The 18,806-nt window shown below is 45.3% G+C and overlaps 2 protein-coding genes across 2 annotated transcripts; both read right to left on the bottom strand.

Annotated features, from left to right (window-relative positions):
- Positions 1–353: 353 nt before the first annotated feature.
- Positions 354–3,085, bottom strand: LOC124018443 (POU domain, class 4, transcription factor 1-like). Its single transcript, XM_046333764.1, is given in 3 exon segments — positions 354–1,796; positions 1,799–2,018; positions 2,474–3,085. Coding segments are annotated over 3 exon segments (1,092 nt in total). The 5' UTR covers positions 2,597–3,085; the 3' UTR covers positions 354–1,047.
- Positions 3,086–5,521: 2,436 nt separating this feature from the next.
- LOC124018446 (ORC ubiquitin ligase 1-like) lies at positions 5,522–16,941 on the bottom strand. Its single transcript, XM_046333766.1, has 7 exons — positions 16,790–16,941; positions 16,174–16,309; positions 15,298–15,389; positions 13,209–13,430; positions 12,655–12,743; positions 7,813–9,427; positions 5,522–5,548 (listed from the first exon to the last, which is right to left on the bottom strand). Exons 1-7 carry the CDS (start codon positions 16,859–16,861, stop codon positions 5,522–5,524), a joined length of 2,253 nt encoding a protein of 750 aa, XP_046189722.1. The 5' UTR covers positions 16,862–16,941.
- Positions 16,942–18,806: the final 1,865 nt, after the last annotated feature.

The raw sequence follows: 18,806 nt of genomic DNA on the forward strand, positions 1-18,806 counted from the left end.
ACTTCTGTCTGATTCATGCGACTTCATGTTTTTATTTTATTTTTTAATCTTCCCTTGTGAAAAGAAGCCAATAGCAAAATAGTTTATCTTGAAAACTCAGGACTGAGTTGTAGTGAGAAAGTGATGTTTGTAATATATATATATATATACACATAAATATATATATATATATATACACATATATATATATACATATACACACACATACATATACATATACACACACATACATACATATACACACACATACATATATATATATATATATATATATATATATATATATATATATATATATATATATATATATATATATATATATATATATATATATATATATATATACACACACATACATATATATTACACAAAACCATTTGGACCTAAAAATAACTGATATAAACAAAACAAATGACTGCCTAAATGTTAGTGCACATTGTAAATAAATGTGATAATTGAATAGCTTTGACTGTCCCATTCAGAAGCGGAAGGACGATCGTATCATTCAGGCTTCTGCACTATTGGGATTCTTGTTTTAATTCAGTTTGCTACATTATGTTAAACAGAGTTCACAGCAGCCCCCAAAATATTATCACAAATAAATACAGAAATAGGTAAATAAATATTGTATTGTATATAAGCTTATTATAAATTAACCAAACCAGAAGAGTTCAACAATGAGGTAATTCGTAAATGGCTATATAATATTTCAAATCAAATAACTCGCTAAAGCAAATTAACTTTTTTTTTCTCACAATGTTTTTAAAAAGGCAAAGTTGATTAGTTTCCTCTCAGAACCACTGCGCGAGTTTCCTCTGGAGGGTTTTCGGATATTTGCATACTTCACATTCACCAATAACGTGAAAATAAACTAAAACCGATATATGAAGCTTCATAAAATGTGCGTAGTATCTAATGGTCATTGTTTGTTTTTTGCACCCAAGTCGTAAACCCGTCGGCGACAAAAGAAGACCTTGGTCCCCAAATTCAGTCTCAACATTTTTCTTGTTTTTTTCTGTTGTTTTTAAACGCATCAATAGCCTATAGTCAGTGGCAAGCGGAGAATTTTAACCGTTTCTGTTTTTGTCTTTGGTTGCAAAACCATACTCGAACCACGTTCTTTTTCAGGTCCAACTTTTCAGCGATAGCTGCTATCTTCTCGGACGACGGGCGAGGTTGTACGGCGAAGTAAGCCTCCAAAGATCTCTTTTCTGGTGCCGCTATCGACGTTCTCTTCCGTTTCTTTTCCCCTCCGCTATAAATGTCAGGTTTGTTGAGTTTCTCTCTCTGCGCACCCTCGGCCTCCTCGAGCCACGCCTGAAGGATGGGTTTAAGCGCTATCATGTTGTTATGGGACAGAGTCAACGATTCGAACCGACAAATGGTGCTTTGGCTTAGCGATCCCACGCCGGGTATCTTCAGGTTAACCAGCGCATTGCCAACGTCCGCCTGGGTCACCCCCAGCTTGATCCGCCTCTGCTTGAAGCGCTCCGCGAATGCCTCTAGTTCCCTGGGATCAGTGTCCGAGTCATTGATAGAGGAAAGGCCGTTGTTATTGAGTCCTGGCCCGCCCTGGCCCCCTCCATGGTGTCCAGGTAAAAGACCGTGGTGGGTGAGAGGGGAATTCATGTTCATAGCGGCCTGGTGCGAGAGGTGGCTCAAGCCATGCATGTGTGAGTGAGGGTGAGAAGAGGTGGAGATCAGCCCGCCACCACCTCCTCCACCCCCGCCCCCGGAGCCGTCGTGGCTGGACATGAGAGCTAAGGACGGGGAGTTCATGTGGTCCATGAGGTCCGGGGTTCCATGTTGGGGTGGTGGTGGTGGTGGTGATGGTGGTGGTGGTGGGCCAGTGGCACCGTGGTGTTGGAAGAGCATGGCACGCTGTTCATGGTGTGGTAGGTGGCGTCCGGTTTGAAAGGGTGCGTCTTGCCCTGAGACACGGCGATGTCCACGGCAGCCAGAGCTTCGGCGCGGGCCAGGAGGGTCTCATCCAGGCTGGCGAATATGTTACTCTGCAGCTGTAATGAGAGGAGATGCGGAGAGAGGAAGGGCGCGCGAGGAGGGAACAGAAACAAAGCAAAGTGGGGGAAAAGAGAGAAAGAACAAGCACATGATGAATAAGTGGATATGTCAGCTGTGGGACTTCTAACAACACATAAAACACGAAGAATATTCCTTTTAGAAGACTGTCACCGAGTCATGAAAAAAAATGTCGGTAGCTTTTGTGTTCAGCGTGGCTTTCAAAAAGATCACAGGCGTGCGGGTGATTGCCGTGGAAATATACATGAAGAAGAAGAAAACATTAAGGCGCACGCAGTTGGCTTTGGCAGAATGTGCCTCCGAGCGTTCCTTCCGTATTATTGCGCTCGCGCAGTCACAGTAACATTTAACGCTTACAACATGCAAAAGACCGCGCACAGAAAGAGCATAGAAAAGGAAGACACAAAGCAGAAGTTTTGGGGGTTTCATTTACCTGTGGAGCTTGCAGACAGGCTCTCCTTATTGCTTCCGAGCTGGAATGCAGAGTGGTGTATTTGTGCTCAGGTAAGCTCGGATGCATGGCGAAGTGTGGCTGTTTGCTATTCATTGACATCATCTTTGCGACTGTTTTTCTTTAAAGAGTAAAGGGGCTAAAATTGACGCAATGGAAAGATGTAGTAGCCTGGTCACAGACAGTGATCCAGTAATGATGCAATACAGCCTTGAGCACGAAGATCACACAGTCAGAGATGCCTGCAGTCTCCCAGGCCGACGCACTTATCTGCCGTCTACTGTTCCCACTGGCTGCCGAGAGGGATGAGAGAAGGGCTCTTACACCTGAGTGTCTCAGATCTCGTCAAGCGGAGCTCGGCTTCTCTCGCGAGACATGGTGCAATGAACATTGCAGCCAGCCAGCCCTGTCAGATAACAAGCGAACAGCTTCAAGCAGTTAGTGGTTAACTGGAGAGCAGAGGAGACCGGCGCGGCGCGTGCGTTTTTATTTAGAGGGCTCTCAGCCTCCAGCCACGAGACGGACACGCACGGGGTTTGAACACCTGTAGCTCGAGCTTGGATGTTTTATTCAATTTGAATCCCTGATATTTGGTTGTTTATGCTTTCGTTCATAGGAATTCACATCCGTTTTTTTGTTTTTGTTTGTTGCAATATTCACTGTCATCTTTTTTTTTGGCAGACAACTGATTTAATTTTCTTCACAGACATCATTTCAAAAATATATTCAACAAAGGCTATTCCAAGTCATAGCCTACTGACGTACGTCCCTTAAGACAATGCATTTCTATTTGGATTCCTTTAAAAATAGGTCTTAAAGGAAAAACGATGCAAATAAAATGGTGCGAGGCCGGAAATGGGCGTCATAGGCCTCTGCAGTCTAGTCATTATGCAACATCCGTTATTTGAAGCATTTGTCCAAACGGCCCTGAATCAAGACGTGTATTTGAGAGAAAAAAAAATAGAGAGACCACGATAGTCACTTTAGTTTATTGAAATATTGAATTGATATGAGCAGAAGGGTTGTAGAGTAAGGCGATCATCAAGCAATACAACACGGAACCGGAGTAATATCTCGCGCCGCCCTCGGGATTGCAATTCTCCTAAATGCAGAGAAAGAGAGCGGGGGGGGGGGTCTGTCTGCCCTCTGACTTTACCGGGCGAAATAGCCTAAATATTTAAATAGCAAATTCATGGTGCAGGAACAGTGGAGCCAGTTTAATTATAGACACAATGGAAATCGATGCGCCAAATTCATATGAATGAATCTAAATTGATATCTATAGCTAAAATATTTTATTCCAAACTAAATATGTTCTCAGCGTTCCAGCTAAATAAGAGGAAATCGAATTGCCTTTTTTAAAATTTGTGACCAGCTCTGAACTCCATAAAGTTACCTGAACATGTTATATTTTGTCGCAGCACATCGAAGGTGGGACTAAAACCAGAACATTGAATGACCACACGAGAATTCGTGCATGTAAAAATGTCTCTCTATTCCCCGGCCTACACGAGTGCCCACGGTGCTCCGTTCTGACATCCACTATACAGGGATGAGGGTGCCTGTTCGGACGCACAGTAGGAGAAGTTGGTTTCCGGATGTAATACCGTTGGTACACTGGCCTATAGGTGTTATCCTGTTCGCTCATATTAACCCCTAGACGCCATGACACCCCCCACCCCCCCAACCTTTATCACAACCACCCGCCAGAAGAACACTAAACAAATTGATTTAATATCACCACGGTAACCTTGTACAGTCGTTACCAAATTAAATTAATCCACAATGAATTAAACACTTCATTTATTCAAAACGACTTGCAGAAACGGTTGAGCCCAATAAAATGTTCATGCCGTGATTGGAGGTAGTAGGCGATGAGAACCGTAACATTTGCATAATAAATAAAAGGGGTGTGGCGCCACACTCGGAAGCTAAAGGAGGCTCAGGCGGGTGGGAGGTCTTTGTAGGAGTGAAGTATGTGTCCTGGTCTGTTACTGTGTGTATTTACACTTAGTTTCAGGGGATACAGACGAACACGGGGCGCTTTAGGGGTTACAGGGAGACACCCGTGAGCTTTAGGGGATACATGGGGACATGATGAGCTTTAGGGGATACAGACAAACACGATGAGCTTTAGGGGATACAGACGGACACTATGAGCTTTATGGGATACAGACGGACACTATGAGCTTTAGGGGATACAGACTGACCACTGAGCTTTAGGAGATACAGACAAACACGATGAGCTTTAGGGGATACAGGGTCAAACAGGGAGCTTTAGGGGATACAGACGGACACCATGAGCTTTAGGGGATACAGACGGACACTATGAGCTTTAGGAGATACAGACAAACACGATGAGCTTTAGGGGATACAGACGGACACGATGAGCTTTAGGGGATACAGGGTCAAACAGGGAGCTTTAGGGGATACAGACGGACACGATGGGCTTTAGGGGATACAGGGTCAAACAGGGAGCTTTAGGGGATACAGACGGACACTATGAGCTTTAGGGGATACAGACAAACACGATGAGCTTTAGGGGATACAGGGTCAAACAGGGAGCTTTAGGGGATACAGACGGACACCATGAGCTTTAGGGGATACAGACAAACACGATGAGCTTTAGGGGATACAGACGGACACTATGAGCTTTATGGGATACAGACGGACACTATGAGCTTTAGGGGATACAGACTGACCACTGAGCTTTAGGAGATACAGACAAACACGATGAGCTTTAGGGGATACAGGGTCAAACAGGGAGCTTTAGGGGATACAGACGGACACGATGAGCTTTAGGGGATACAGGGTCAAACAGGGAGCTTTAGGGGATACAGACGGACACGATGGGCTTTAGGGGATACAGGGTCAAACAGGGAGCTTTAGGGGATACAGACGGACACTATGAGCTTTAGGAGATACAGACAAACACGATGAGCTTTAGGGGATACAGACGGACACTATGAGCTTTAGGGGATACAGACGGACACCGTGAGCTTTAGGGAATACATGGGGACATGATGAGCTTTAGGGGATACAGACGGACACGATGAGCTTTAGGGGACACATGGGGACACAATGAGCTTTAGGGGACACATGGGGACACAATGAGCTTTAGGGGACACATGGGGACACTATGAGCTTTAGGGGATACATGGGGACACAATGAGCTTTAGGGGACACAGACTGACACTGAGCTTTAGGGGATACAGACGGACACTATGAGCTTTAGGGGATACAGACGGACACGATGAGCTTTAGGGGATACAGACGGACACTATGAGCTTTAGGGGATACATGGGGACACAATGAGCTTTAGGGGTTACAGACGGACACTATGGGCTTTAGGGGATACAGACGGACACTATGAGCTTTAGGGGATACAGACGGACACTATGAGCTTTAGGGGATACATGGGCACACTATGAGCTTTAGGGGATACAGACAGACACGATGGGCTTTAGGGGATACAGACAAACACGATGGGCTTTAGGGGATACAGACAAACACGATGAGCTTTAGGGGATACAGACGGACACGATGAGCTTTAGGGGATACAGACGGACACGATGAGCTTTAGGGGATATGATGAGCATTAGATAGATAACAACAACAGTAAAGAGGAGACTGGAGACAGGAACTCTGCCTAGAAGGCCAGCATCCCAGAGAAACCTCTTCACTGTTGACGTTGAGACTGGTGTTTTGCGGGTACTATTTAATGAAGCTGCCAGTTGAGGACTTGTAAGGTGTCTGTTTCTCAAACTAGACACGTTACCATCAAATTAAGTTTTATTTGTTGCAATAATTGGTCTACAAATTCCACAAAATGTACTGAAAATAACAGTTTTATTTTCAGGAATAATTTGATGCCAATACATACATACACATAAGCAACAGATTGAAAGAAGCAGTTAGCATTAGCAACAGATTGAAAGAAGCAGTTAGCATTAGCAACAGTTTGAAAGAAGCCGTTAGCATTAGCAACAGATTGAAAGAAGCAGTTAGCATTAGCAACAGATTGAAAGAAGCCGTTAGCATTAGCAACAGATTGAAAGAAGCAGTTAGCATTAGCAACAGATTGAAAGATGCAGTTAGCATTAGCAACAGTTTGAAAGAAGCCGTTAGCATTAGCAACAGTTTGAAAGAAGCCGTTAGCATTAGCAACAGTTTGAAAGAAGCCGTTAGCATTAGCAACAGTTTGAAAGAAGCTGTTAGCATTAGCAACAGATTGAAAGAAGCAGTTAGCATTTGCAACAGATTGAAAGAAGCTGTTAGCATTAGCAACAGATTGAAAGAAGCAGTTAGCATTAGCAACAGATTGAAAGATGCAGTTAGCATTAGCAACAGTTTGAAAGAAGCCGTTAGCATTAGCAACAGATTGAAAGAAGCAGTTAGCATTAGCAACAGATTGAAAGAAGCAGTTAGCATTAGCAACAGATTGAAAGATGCAGTTAGCATTAGCAACAGATTGAAAGAAGCCGTTAGCATTAGCAACAGATTGAAAGAAGCCGTTAGCATTAGCAACAGATTGAAAGAAGCCATTAGCATTAGCAACAGTTTGAAAGAAGCCGTTAGCATTAGCAACAGTTTGAAAGAAGCCGTTAGCATTAGCAACAGTTTGAAAGAAGCCGTTAGCATTAGCAACAGTTTGAAAGAAGCCGTTAGCATTAGCAACAGATTGAAAGAAGCAGTTAGCATTAGCAACAGATTGAAAGAAGCAGTTAGCATTAGCAACAGATTGAAAGATGCAGTTAGCATTAGCAACAGTTTGAAAGAAGCCGTTAGCATTAGCAACAGATTGAAAGAAGCCGTTAGCATTAGCAACAGATTGAAAGAAGCCGTTAGCATTAGCAACAGTTTGAAAGAAGCCGTTAGCATTAGCAACAGTTTGAAAGAAGCCGTTAGCATTAGCAACAGTTTGAAAGAAGCGGTTAACGATTGCAGTCTTGTGTTGCTAATGCTATGCCAAATGGTACCCTATTCCTCACATAATGAACTACTGTAGACCAGGGCCCATGTAGGACTCCTGTCTAAAGTAGTGCACTATATAGGGAATAACATGACACTTGGGACTAAGACACCGTAAAGAAGGGAGCCTGGTCGCAGATTCTGCCAGGACATCGCATCCCACAGTTCCATAAAGAGCTGTCTAAGAGATCAGAAACAGACTGGCGCCCGGGCTAGTCTACAGTGATGTGGGCGCCATGGTAACTCCATCACATAAACTTAGAATGTTTGGAGGGACTGCCGACATTAAAAGGACTGTGAGACTTCCGTTTGGTGGCCTGACTAGGAGTCCCCGCGCTCTTCTCTCTCACAGCGTCTCCACCAGGTCTATGTGCCGAGCAGCAGTCAGACGAGATGTCGTGGTGGTGGTTGGCTGAGGCCTGCCAGGCCGACGGCCCTCCTGGTCCCGTCCGGGTCTCTGTTAAGGGGTCAAACAGCAGGTCGAAGGACAGTTCATCGGTCTGAGACGGGTCAGAGAGGTGTCCCTGTTCTCTAGCGGGCCCCGTACGGTCTAGAAGACTGTGGTCCCCGTTGCCAGCGTCTCTCCCAGAGGAGGATCCAGACCTGGTTGCCGTCGTCGTCGTAGACGTCGTCGTCGTAGATGTGGGCGCTAGAGAAGCTGCCCGAGTCTCTGACACTGTGACCGGAGACGAAGAGGTTCCCTTTATCCGACACGCCAAGTCGAAATCCTCCGCCTCGGTCTGTCCACCTCGGTCCTGCTCAGAGTCAGGATCCAGGAAGAGTTCAGAGCAGCCCTCCACCTCAGGTACCAGGGTCACATCCAGTCTGAGGTCAAGGGTCAAGTCCGGTGTGTCGGCAGAAGTCAGGGAGGAAGCCAGGGACAGGTGCGACCCTGCCGAGCCGCAGCTCTCTGGCCCCTCCAGCATCATAGAGTCCAGCTCAGAGATCTTATCCAGATAGGCTACGTCCATGAAGGCTTCGTCCATGAAGGCTTCGTCCATGAAGGCTTCGTCCATGAAGGCTTCGTCGTCTGTCAGATCGCGGGACGTGGTGACTCCCGCTGTTTGGTTTCTCTCGCCGTGCCCCGACCCCGAAGACGTGTTGAGCTGCCTCCTCTCCTCCTCCTCCTCCTCTCCGTTGTGATTGGGTGACGTCACAGAGGTCACGGAGGTCATATCAGAAGCCTTGCGGCTCTGCCAGGCTGCAGCCCAGAACAACGGCTCGGCGGTAGTGGAGAGTCCCGGCTCGGCTGCGTTGCAGGAAGACACACCGTTGGACAACTGAGCAGTGTGATTGGACCGTTTAGTTGCTACGGTGGAGACGCTGCTGCTACTGCTGGGTGTTACACTGTCCTCAAAACGGAGTCTCCTCAGATGGGTCACAGCCTTATAACCAAGCTTCTTGTCTTCACCAACACTGGGACTCTTCAGACTGAGAGAGCGGAAGGCGGAGGAGGGAGTGGAGAGCAGGAAGAGGTCAGAGGGAACGATGGCGTCAATCCTATCGGTATCTATAGAGTCTTTGTGTCCGAGGAGGGTCACGCCGAAACCTCTCCGGTGGTCCCGGAACGTGTCGGAGCCGACGGCGTCGAGCTGCACGGCGTTAGAGGTCGTCAGGAGGTAGTTGTGGTGAGCGGACAACGTCTTGGATTCTCCCTCCAGACCGGAGCAGACGGAGGCCTTCTCCATGTCACTCAGACTCCTCGTTGTGGCACTGATCCTCTGATAGTGGACCCTGGTCTCGGCTTCACCTTCCCCAGAGGAGGTGCTCTCTGGACGGGCATCGGTGTGGCCCTGGGACGCCTCTCTCGGGTTTCTCGGGAGCCTCTCCGCGACCCCTCCACCCCGAGCCTCCAGTTCTTCTATGTACTGGTCGCTGCGTTCCAGAGCTTTCTTCAGGTGGTCCAAATCTCTTTCGTACTGATGGATCTTAGCTTCCAAAGCTGCTACCGTGTACCGGCCAAACCTGAGGGGTGGTTCAGAGCAGAAAGATGAAAGATGAGAGTAAGAATTGAATTTGAGAGCATTTGGGGGTAAAAACAATATATATATATATATCAAACTATACAGTGGGGCAAAAAAGTATTTAGTCAGCCACCAATTGTGCAAGTTCTCCCACTTAAAAAGATGAGAGAGGCCTGTAATACTTATTTTCCACCATAATTTGCTAATAAATTCATTAAAAATACTACAATGTGCTTTTCTGGATTCCCCCCCTCATTTTGTCTGTCATAGTTGAAGTGTACCTATGATAAAAATTACAGGCCTCTCTCATCTTTTTAAGTGGGAGAACTTGCACAATTGGTGGCTGACTAAATACTTTTTTGCCCCACTGTGTGCATTTGACCCCAGATGCTGTCGCTGGAAAGTATCTATTTAAACACTTATTCTCAAAAGAGATCCTGAGGTACAGAATGTTACCATGAAGAACACCTCCCAGCTGAAACCACTCCAGAACATTCCACTACCCTCCCAGCTGAAACCACTCCAGAACGTTCCACCCAGTTGAAACCACTCCATAACATTCCACCCAGTTGAAACCACTCCAGAACATTCCACCCAGTTGAAACCACTCCAGAACATTCCAGCTGAAACCACTCCAGAACATTCCCACTACCCATTGAAACCACTCCAGAACATTCCACCCAGCTGAAACCACTCCAGAACATTCCACCCAGTGAAACCACGGCCACTACCATCCCAGCTGAAACCACTCCAGAACATTCCACCCAGCTGAAACCACTCCAGAACATTCCACCCAGCTGAAACCACTCCAGAACATTCCATCCACCCACCCATCCCAGCTGAAACCACTCCAGAACATTCCACCCAGCTGAAACCACTCCAGAACATTCCAGTTGAAACCACTCCAGAACATTCCACCCAGCTGAAACCACTCCAGAACATTCCACCCAGTCGTCCACTACCATCCCAGCTGAAACCACTCCAGAACATTCCACCCAGCTGAAACCACTCCAGAACATTCCACCCAGCTGAAACCACTCCAGAACATTCCACCCAGTTGAAACCACTCCAGAACATTCCACCCAGTCGTCCACTACCATCCCAGCTGAAACCACTCCAGAACATTCCACCCAGCTGAAACCAATCCAGAACCACTACCATCCCAGCTGAAACCACTCCAGAACATTCCAGCTGAAACCACCCCAGAACATTCCACCCAGCTGTAACCACTCCAGAACATTCCACCCAGTTGAAACCACTCCAGAACATTCCACCCAGTTGTCCACTACCATCCCAGCTGAAACCACTCCAGAACATTCCACCCAGCTAAACCATCCCAGCCACCCAGAACATTCCACCCAGTGAAACCACTCCAGAACATTCCACCCAGCTGAAACCACTCCAGAACATTCCACCCAGGTGAAACCACCCCAGAACATTCCACCCAGCTGAAACCACTCCAGAACATTCCACCCAGTTGAAACCACTCCAGAACATTCCACCCAGTCGTCCACCACCATCCCAGTTGAACTGAAACCACTCCAGAACATTCCACCCAGCTGAAACCACTCCAGAACATTCCACCCAGCTGAAACCACTCCAGAACATTCCACCCAGCTGAAACCAGTTGAACTGAAACCACTCCCATTCCACCCAGAACATTCCACCCAGTCCCAGCTGAAACCACTACCATTCCCAGCTGAAACCACTCCAGAACATTCCACCCAGCTAAACCATCCAGAACATTCCACCCAGCTGAAACCACTCCAGAACATTCCACCCAGTGAAACCACTCAGAACATTCCATCCCAGCTGAAACCAATCCAGAACATTCCCACTACCATCCCAGCTGAAACCACTCCAGAACATTCCACTACCATCCCAGCTGAAACCACTCCAGAACATTCCACCCTCCAGAACATTCCACAGCTGAAACCACTCCAGAACATTCCACCCAGCTGAAACCACTCCAGAACATTCCACCCAGTACCCAGCTGAAACCACTCCAGAACATTCCACTACCATCCCAGCTGAAACCACTCCAGAACATTCCACCCAGCTGAAACCACCCCAGAACATTCCACCCAGCTGAAACCACTCCAGAACATTCCACCCAGTTGAAACCACTCCAGAACATTCCACCCAGTTGAAACCACTGAAACCAGAACATTCCACCCAGTTCCACCCAGCTGAAACCACTCCAGAACATTCCACCCAGCTGAAACCACTCCAGAACATTCCACCCAGCTGAAACCACTCCAGAACATTCCACCCAGCTGAAACCACTCCAGAACATTCCACCCAGCTGAAACCACCCCAGAACATTCCACCCAGCTGAAACCACTCCAGAACATTCCACCCAGTTGAAACCACTCCAGAACATTCCACAGTCCACTACCATCCCAGCTGAAACCACTCCAGAACATTCCAGCTGAAACCACTCCAGAACATTCCACCCAGCTGAAACCACTCCAGAACATTCCACCCAGCTGAAACCACTCCAGAACATTCCACCCAGCTGAAACCACTCCAGAACATTCCACCCAGCTGAAACCACTCCAGAACATTCCACCCAGCTGAAACCACTCCAGAACATTCCACCACCATCCCAGCTGAAACCACTCCAGAACATTCCACCCAGCTGAAACCACTCCAGAACATTCCACCCAGCTGAAACCACTCCAGAACATTCCACCCAGCTGAAACCACTCCAGAACATTCCACCCAGCTGAAACCACTCCAGAACATTCCACCCAGCCATCCCAGCTGAAACCACTCCAGAACATTCCACCCAGCTGAAACCACTCCCATTCTGAAACCACTCCAGAACATCAGCCACCCAGCTGACCACCCAGCTGAAACCACTCCAGAACATTCCACCACCATCCCAGCTGAAACCACTCCAGAACATTCCACCACCATCCCAGCTGAAACCACTCCAGAACATTCCACCCAGCTGAAACCACTCCAGAACATTCCACCCAGCTGAAACCACTCCAGAACATTCCACCCAGTCGTCCACTACCATCCCAGCTGAAACCACTCCAGAACATTCCACCCAGTCGTCCACTACCATCCCAGCTGAAACCACTCCAGAACATTCCACCCAGTCGTCTCACTACCATCCCAGCTGAAACCACTCCAGAACATTCCACTACCATCCCAGCTGAAACCACTCCAGAACATTCCATAAAACACACAACAGTAAAACACAGGACTTGTACGTACTTCTGAGGAGATCTACTGGCAACCTCCGCTTTCAACCTCACGTTCTCCTGGACCAGGTCAATAGTCTGACGACGCAGCATCTTGTTAGCCTTGAGCAGAGGAACACAACTTTTTTTAGTTCATATATATATATATATTCTATTACATTCTGGACGGCACGAATTTCAGACATTATTTGTCAGTTACATTGTGTATTGTCATCTTTGTATGTATGTGACATTGATCTGATGATACCACAGTGACAAAACTTTTTTTTACTTTCGTGTCAAATTGACAGTTGACGACCCCAAAATTACAGGATTAATTTACACAAAGAACCGTTCCAACGATTGTTCCCATGTTTTGAGCAGTGAGCTCCACGTACAAGGAACATAATAATATAAATAATAATATATGCCATTTAGCAGACGCTTTTATCCAAAGCGACTTACAGTCATGTGTGCATACATTCTACGTATGGGTGGTCCCGGGATCGAACCCACTACCCTGGCGTTACAAGCGCCATGCTCTACCAACTGAGCTACAGAAGGACCACATAAACGACTATAAAATACCTCTTTTAGTTTCTCCACATCCAGTTTGATCCGCCTGTAGTCATCTGTAGCCGCTCTCAGCTTGTTGCTCCACTCTTCCACAACACCGGGGTCTAGACCCCGGTCTTCTCTCCGGCTGGCTGTTACAGTACAGGGATCTAGTACCGTCTTCAGCTGGGACTCCAGGATCTGGTTCTTGTTCCTCAGCTCTTCAGTCTCTTTGAGGAGACCTTCCACTTCATCCTGAATGATTAAAAGACAAGATGTCCCACCATTGAATTACATATAGAAGTCACATAGTGATTCAGAGGATCTCTGTGATGTAATGAGAGGATCTCTGATGTAATAAGAGGATCTCTGATGTAATGAGAGGATCTCTGATGTAATGAGAGGATCTCTGATGTAATGAGAGGATCTCTGATGTAATGAGAGGATCTCTGATGTAATGAGAGGATCTCTCTGATGTAATGAGAGGATCTCTGATGTAATGAGAGGATCTCTGATGTAATGAGAGGATCTTGCTGATGTAATAAGAGGATCTCTGATGTAATGAGAGGATCTTGCTGATGTAATGAGAGGATCTTGCTGATGTAATAAGAGGATCTTGCTGATGTAATGAGAGGATCTCTGATGTAATGAGAGGATCTCTGATGTAATGAGAGGATCTCTCTGATGTAATGAGAGGATCTCTCTGATGTAATGAGAGGATCTCTGATGTAATAAGAGGATCTCTGATGTAATGTAATAAGAGGATCTCTGATGTAATAAGAGGATCTCTGATGTAATGAGAGGATCTCTGATGTAATGAGAGGATCTCTGATGTAATGAGAGGATCTCTGATGTAATGAGAGGATCTCTGATGTAATGAGAGGATCTCTGATGTAATGAGAGGATCTCTGATGTAATGAGAGGATCTCTGTGATGTAATAAGAGGATCTCTGATATAATAAGAGGATCTCTGATATAATAAGAGGATCTCTGTGATGTAATGAGAGGATCCCATAACGACAAATAGGTTTTTAGAAATGTTTGCAAATGTATTAAACATAAAAATCACATTTACATAAGTATTCAGACCCTTTACTTAGCACCTTTGGCAAGGATTACAGCCTGGAGTCTTCTTGGGTATGATGCTACAAGCTTGGAGTTTCTCCTATTCTTCTCTGCAGATCCTCTCAAGCTCTGTCAGGTTGGATGGGGAGCTTCACTGCACAGCTATTTTCAGGTCTCTACAGAGATGTCCGATCGGGTTCAAGTCCGGGCTCTGGCTGGGCCACCCAAGGACATTCAGAGACTTGTCCTGAAGCCACTCCTGCGTTGTCTTGGCTGCGGGCTTAGGATCGTTGTCCTGTATTAGAAGGTGAACCTCCGCCCCAGTCTCAGGTCGTGAGCAGGTTTTCATCAAGGATCTCTCTGTACTTTGTCCCGTTCATCTTTCCCTCGATCCTGACTAGTCTCCCAGTTGCTGAAAAATATCCCCACAGCATGATGCTGCCACCACCATGCTTCACCGTAGGGATGGTATTGGCCAAGTAATGATGTGTGCCTGGACACAATCCTGTCTCAGAGCTCTACAGACAGCTCTCTTCGACCTCGTGGCTTGGTATTTGCTCTGACATGCACTGTCAACTGTGGGACCTTATATAGACAGGTGCGTGCTTTTCCAAATCATGTCCAATCAATTGAATTTACCACAGATGGACTCCAATCAAGTTGTAGAAACATCTCATGGATGATCAATGGAAACAGGACGCACCTGAGCTCAATTTTGAGTCTCATAGCAAAGGGTCTGAATACTTATGTCAATAAGTTTATTTTTATAAATTCGCAAACATTTCTAAAAACCTGTTTTCGTTTTGCATTATGGGGTATTATATGTAGATTGATGAGGGTTGGGGGGGGGGGGGTGAATTTAAACCATTTTAGAATAAGGCTGTAACATAACAAAATGTGGGAAAAGTCAAGGGGATCTACTTTCTGAATGCTCTGTATCCCAAACTGCCAGCGGGGAAAGGAGACACTTACTTTCTGAATGCTCTGTATCCCAAACTGCCAGCGGGGGAAAGGAGACACTCAGACAGACTAACAGTAGACAGCATATGTAGCTTACTTCATATTCCCTCAACAAAAGCTCTCCCCTGGTCTTTCGGAGGTGTTTCTTCACAGAATAGCTCTCGTTGGACTCGCTCTCATTTGTCCCCCCTAAAAATAAATAAACAAAACAGGAACCACAGTAGGGAATCAGTTCACTAACACAGTAACTCTGCCACAGTAGGGAATCAGTTCTCGAACACAGGAACTCTGCCACCATGAGCTACCGTCACACCAACAGGTGCCACAAAGTGCTTTACAGGTATCCAGCCTCGTCTAGACCGCAAACAGTGAGTACTACAGCAACAGGGAAAAACCTCCCTAGAAGGAAGAAACCAGACTCTGGGGTGGGGGGGCTTTATCTTCTAATTTATATTATGCAGAGATAATCTGGTTGATTTATTATGCAGAGATAACCTGGTTGACATAATATGCAGAGATAATCTGGTTGACATAATATGCAGAGATAATCTGGTTGACATAATATGCAGAGATAATCTGGTTGACATAATATGCAGAGATAATCTGGTTGACATAATATGCAGAGATAACCTGGTTGACATAATATACAGAGATAACCTGGTTGACATAATATACAGAGATAACCTGGTTGACATAATATACAGAGATAATCTGGTTGACATATTATACAGAGATAATCTGGTTGACATATTATGCAGAGATAACCTGGTTGACATATTATACAGAGATAATCTGGTTGATTTATTATGCAGAGATAACCTGGTTGACATATTATGCAGAGATAACCTGGTTGACATATTATGCAGAGATAACCAGGTCGTCATTTAACATTTTTACATTTAAGTAGAGACGCTCTTATCCAGAGCGACTTACAAATTATATCATGCAGTGGCTGTTAGGCCATTACTCGTACCTATAATTTCTCTGCACGGGTTCTCCGAGGTGATGGGAACTCGGCATGAAGGACATTGACTAGCCTTCTTCAGCCAGATGTCCATGCAGCCAGAACAGAACACGTGGTTATTGGCACAGATGACGGGCTGGCGGACCTGCAAATAGCAACGTTAAAAAGAAAGAAACGAGTTATTTTAATGATCGATTGCAATACAACTATCCGCGCATTGTAGGCACTGAGCTATTGTGAGATGAATCAATGAATAGTTCAACTATAGTTAATATTTGGCATTGCAAAGCCTTCCTACTAAAATTTGCACCAAGATGCTAGCTTAGCTAAGATAACAACACATGATCTGCAGCCGAAAACAATAATTTGGTCGATGTAATTAGTCAACAAAGGTGTAACTAACTAGCCACCCACAGACAAATATGAGTAGCTAATCGATATAAGGTTCAACATGTACATCACTTGCGAAATGAATATTTACTAGGCAAGGAAGCTAACGTTAGCTACGTTGGCTAATCAACAGCTAACTAGCATAGCTAGCATTTCTGTCAACGTAAATAGTTGCATTGGCTAAAACACGCTGTTTCCAAAACGGGAAAGCACAACAAAATATAAACTGAATGACCTTTCCAAGGCAGATCTGGCATGATATGGGTAAAGTTAGAGAAAGAGTCACGTTTTGAAAGTTGTTAGCCATTGTTTGTTTTTTTTTGCTCAAGAGTTTCGACGAGAAACGACAACAACAAAAAGCCCCGCCTTCAAAACCACATGACTACGGAAAGCCAAAGGGGAGAAAATGTACGGCTGCTCTGGCTTTGCGTTTCAAAGACAGACAAACGACCTCACAGTTCAGGACCATAGACAGCACCTGACAGAAAACCTGTGCCTTTCAACCTCAGGCAGGACAGACATGGGGATATTGGTTTTTTAAATTAACATTATCGTATTTTTTAAACAAAATAACAGAATTATTAAAAATTAAAAATAAAATCTATTTCCACTCTACAGTAAAAAAAAATCAGTAAAAAAAACCCTGGCGTTACAAGCGCATCTCTACCAACTGATCTCAAATCCAAAACTGATCTCAAATCCAACTCCCCAGAAATTACAGTCTATACCCCTCAAACTTAACTCTCGACCTTGATGCCAGTTCTACTGTGTTTTTTTTTACATTGTTCCCCTCTAATCAGGGACTGGTTTAGACCTGGGACACCAGGTGGGTGATTCCCCTCTAATCAGGGACTGGTTTAGACCTGGGACAACAGGTGGGTGATTCCCCTCTAATCAGGGCCTGGTTTAGACCTGGGACACCAGGTGGGTGATTCCCCTCTAATCAGGGACTGATTTAGACCAGGGATACCAGGTGGGTGATTCCCCTCTAATTAGGGACTGATTTAGACCAGGGATACCAGGTGGGTGAATCCCCTCTAATCAGGGACTGCTTTAGACCTGGGACACCAGGTGGGTGATTCCCCTCTAATCAGGGACTGATTTAGACCTGGGACACCAGGTGGGTGATTCCCCTCTCTAATCAGGGACTGATTTAGACCTGGGACACCAGGATTCCCCTCTCTAATCAGGGCTAATCAGGGACTGATTTAGACCTGGGACACAGGTGGGTCATATTAACGATCAACTAGAAGAGAAGAGAAGCAGGCTCTGGACCTCGTAGGGTCAGAGTTCAAAACCCCATGGTATGTACAGTATGCAACAACATATCCATCATGTTTTCAGAATTAAGAATTTGTTCTTAACTGATCTTGCCTAGTTAAATAAAAGGTAAAATTAAACAGTTAAATAGTACATGAACAGAACTGAAGGATCCCCTTCAGATCAGATGTTCAGACAATGGACCTCCATAGACATTAGAGGAAGAACCTCTGATCAAATCAAATCAACAATACAATGGACCTCTATAGACATTAGAGGAAGAACCTCTGATAAAATCAACAATACAATGGACCTCCATAGACATTAGAGGAAGAACCTCTGATCAAATCAACAATACAATGGACCTCCATAGACATTAGAGGAAGAACCTCTGATCAAATCAACAATACAATGGACCTCCATAGACATTAGAGGAAGAACCTCTGATCAAATCAACAATACAATGGACCTCCATAGACATTAGAGGAAGAACCTCTGATCAAATCAACAATACAATGGACCTCCATAGACATTAGAGGAAGAACCTCTGATCAAATCAACAATACAATGGACCTCCATAGACATTAGAGGAAGAACCTCTGATCAAATCAAATCAACAATACAATGGACCTCCATAGACATTAGAGGAAGAACCTCTGATCAAATCAAATCAATACAATGGACCTCCATAGACATTAGAGGAAGAACCTCTGATCAAATCAAATCAATACAATGGACCTCCATAGACATTAGAGGAAGAACCTCTGATCAAATCAACAATACAATGGACCTCCATAGACATTAGAGGAAGAACCTCTGATCAAATCAAATCAACAATACAATGGACCTCCATAGACATTAGAGGAAGAACCTCTGATCAAATCAACAATACAATGGACCTCCATAGACATTAGAGGGAGAACCTCTGATCAAATCAAATCAACAATACAATGGACCTCCATAGACATTAGAGGAAGAACCTCTGATCAAAT

Source organism: Oncorhynchus gorbuscha, unplaced genomic scaffold (genome assembly GCF_021184085.1).
Source record: "Oncorhynchus gorbuscha isolate QuinsamMale2020 ecotype Even-year unplaced genomic scaffold, OgorEven_v1.0 Un_scaffold_512, whole genome shotgun sequence".
NCBI classification, from domain to species: Eukaryota; Metazoa; Chordata; class Actinopteri; order Salmoniformes; family Salmonidae; genus Oncorhynchus; species Oncorhynchus gorbuscha.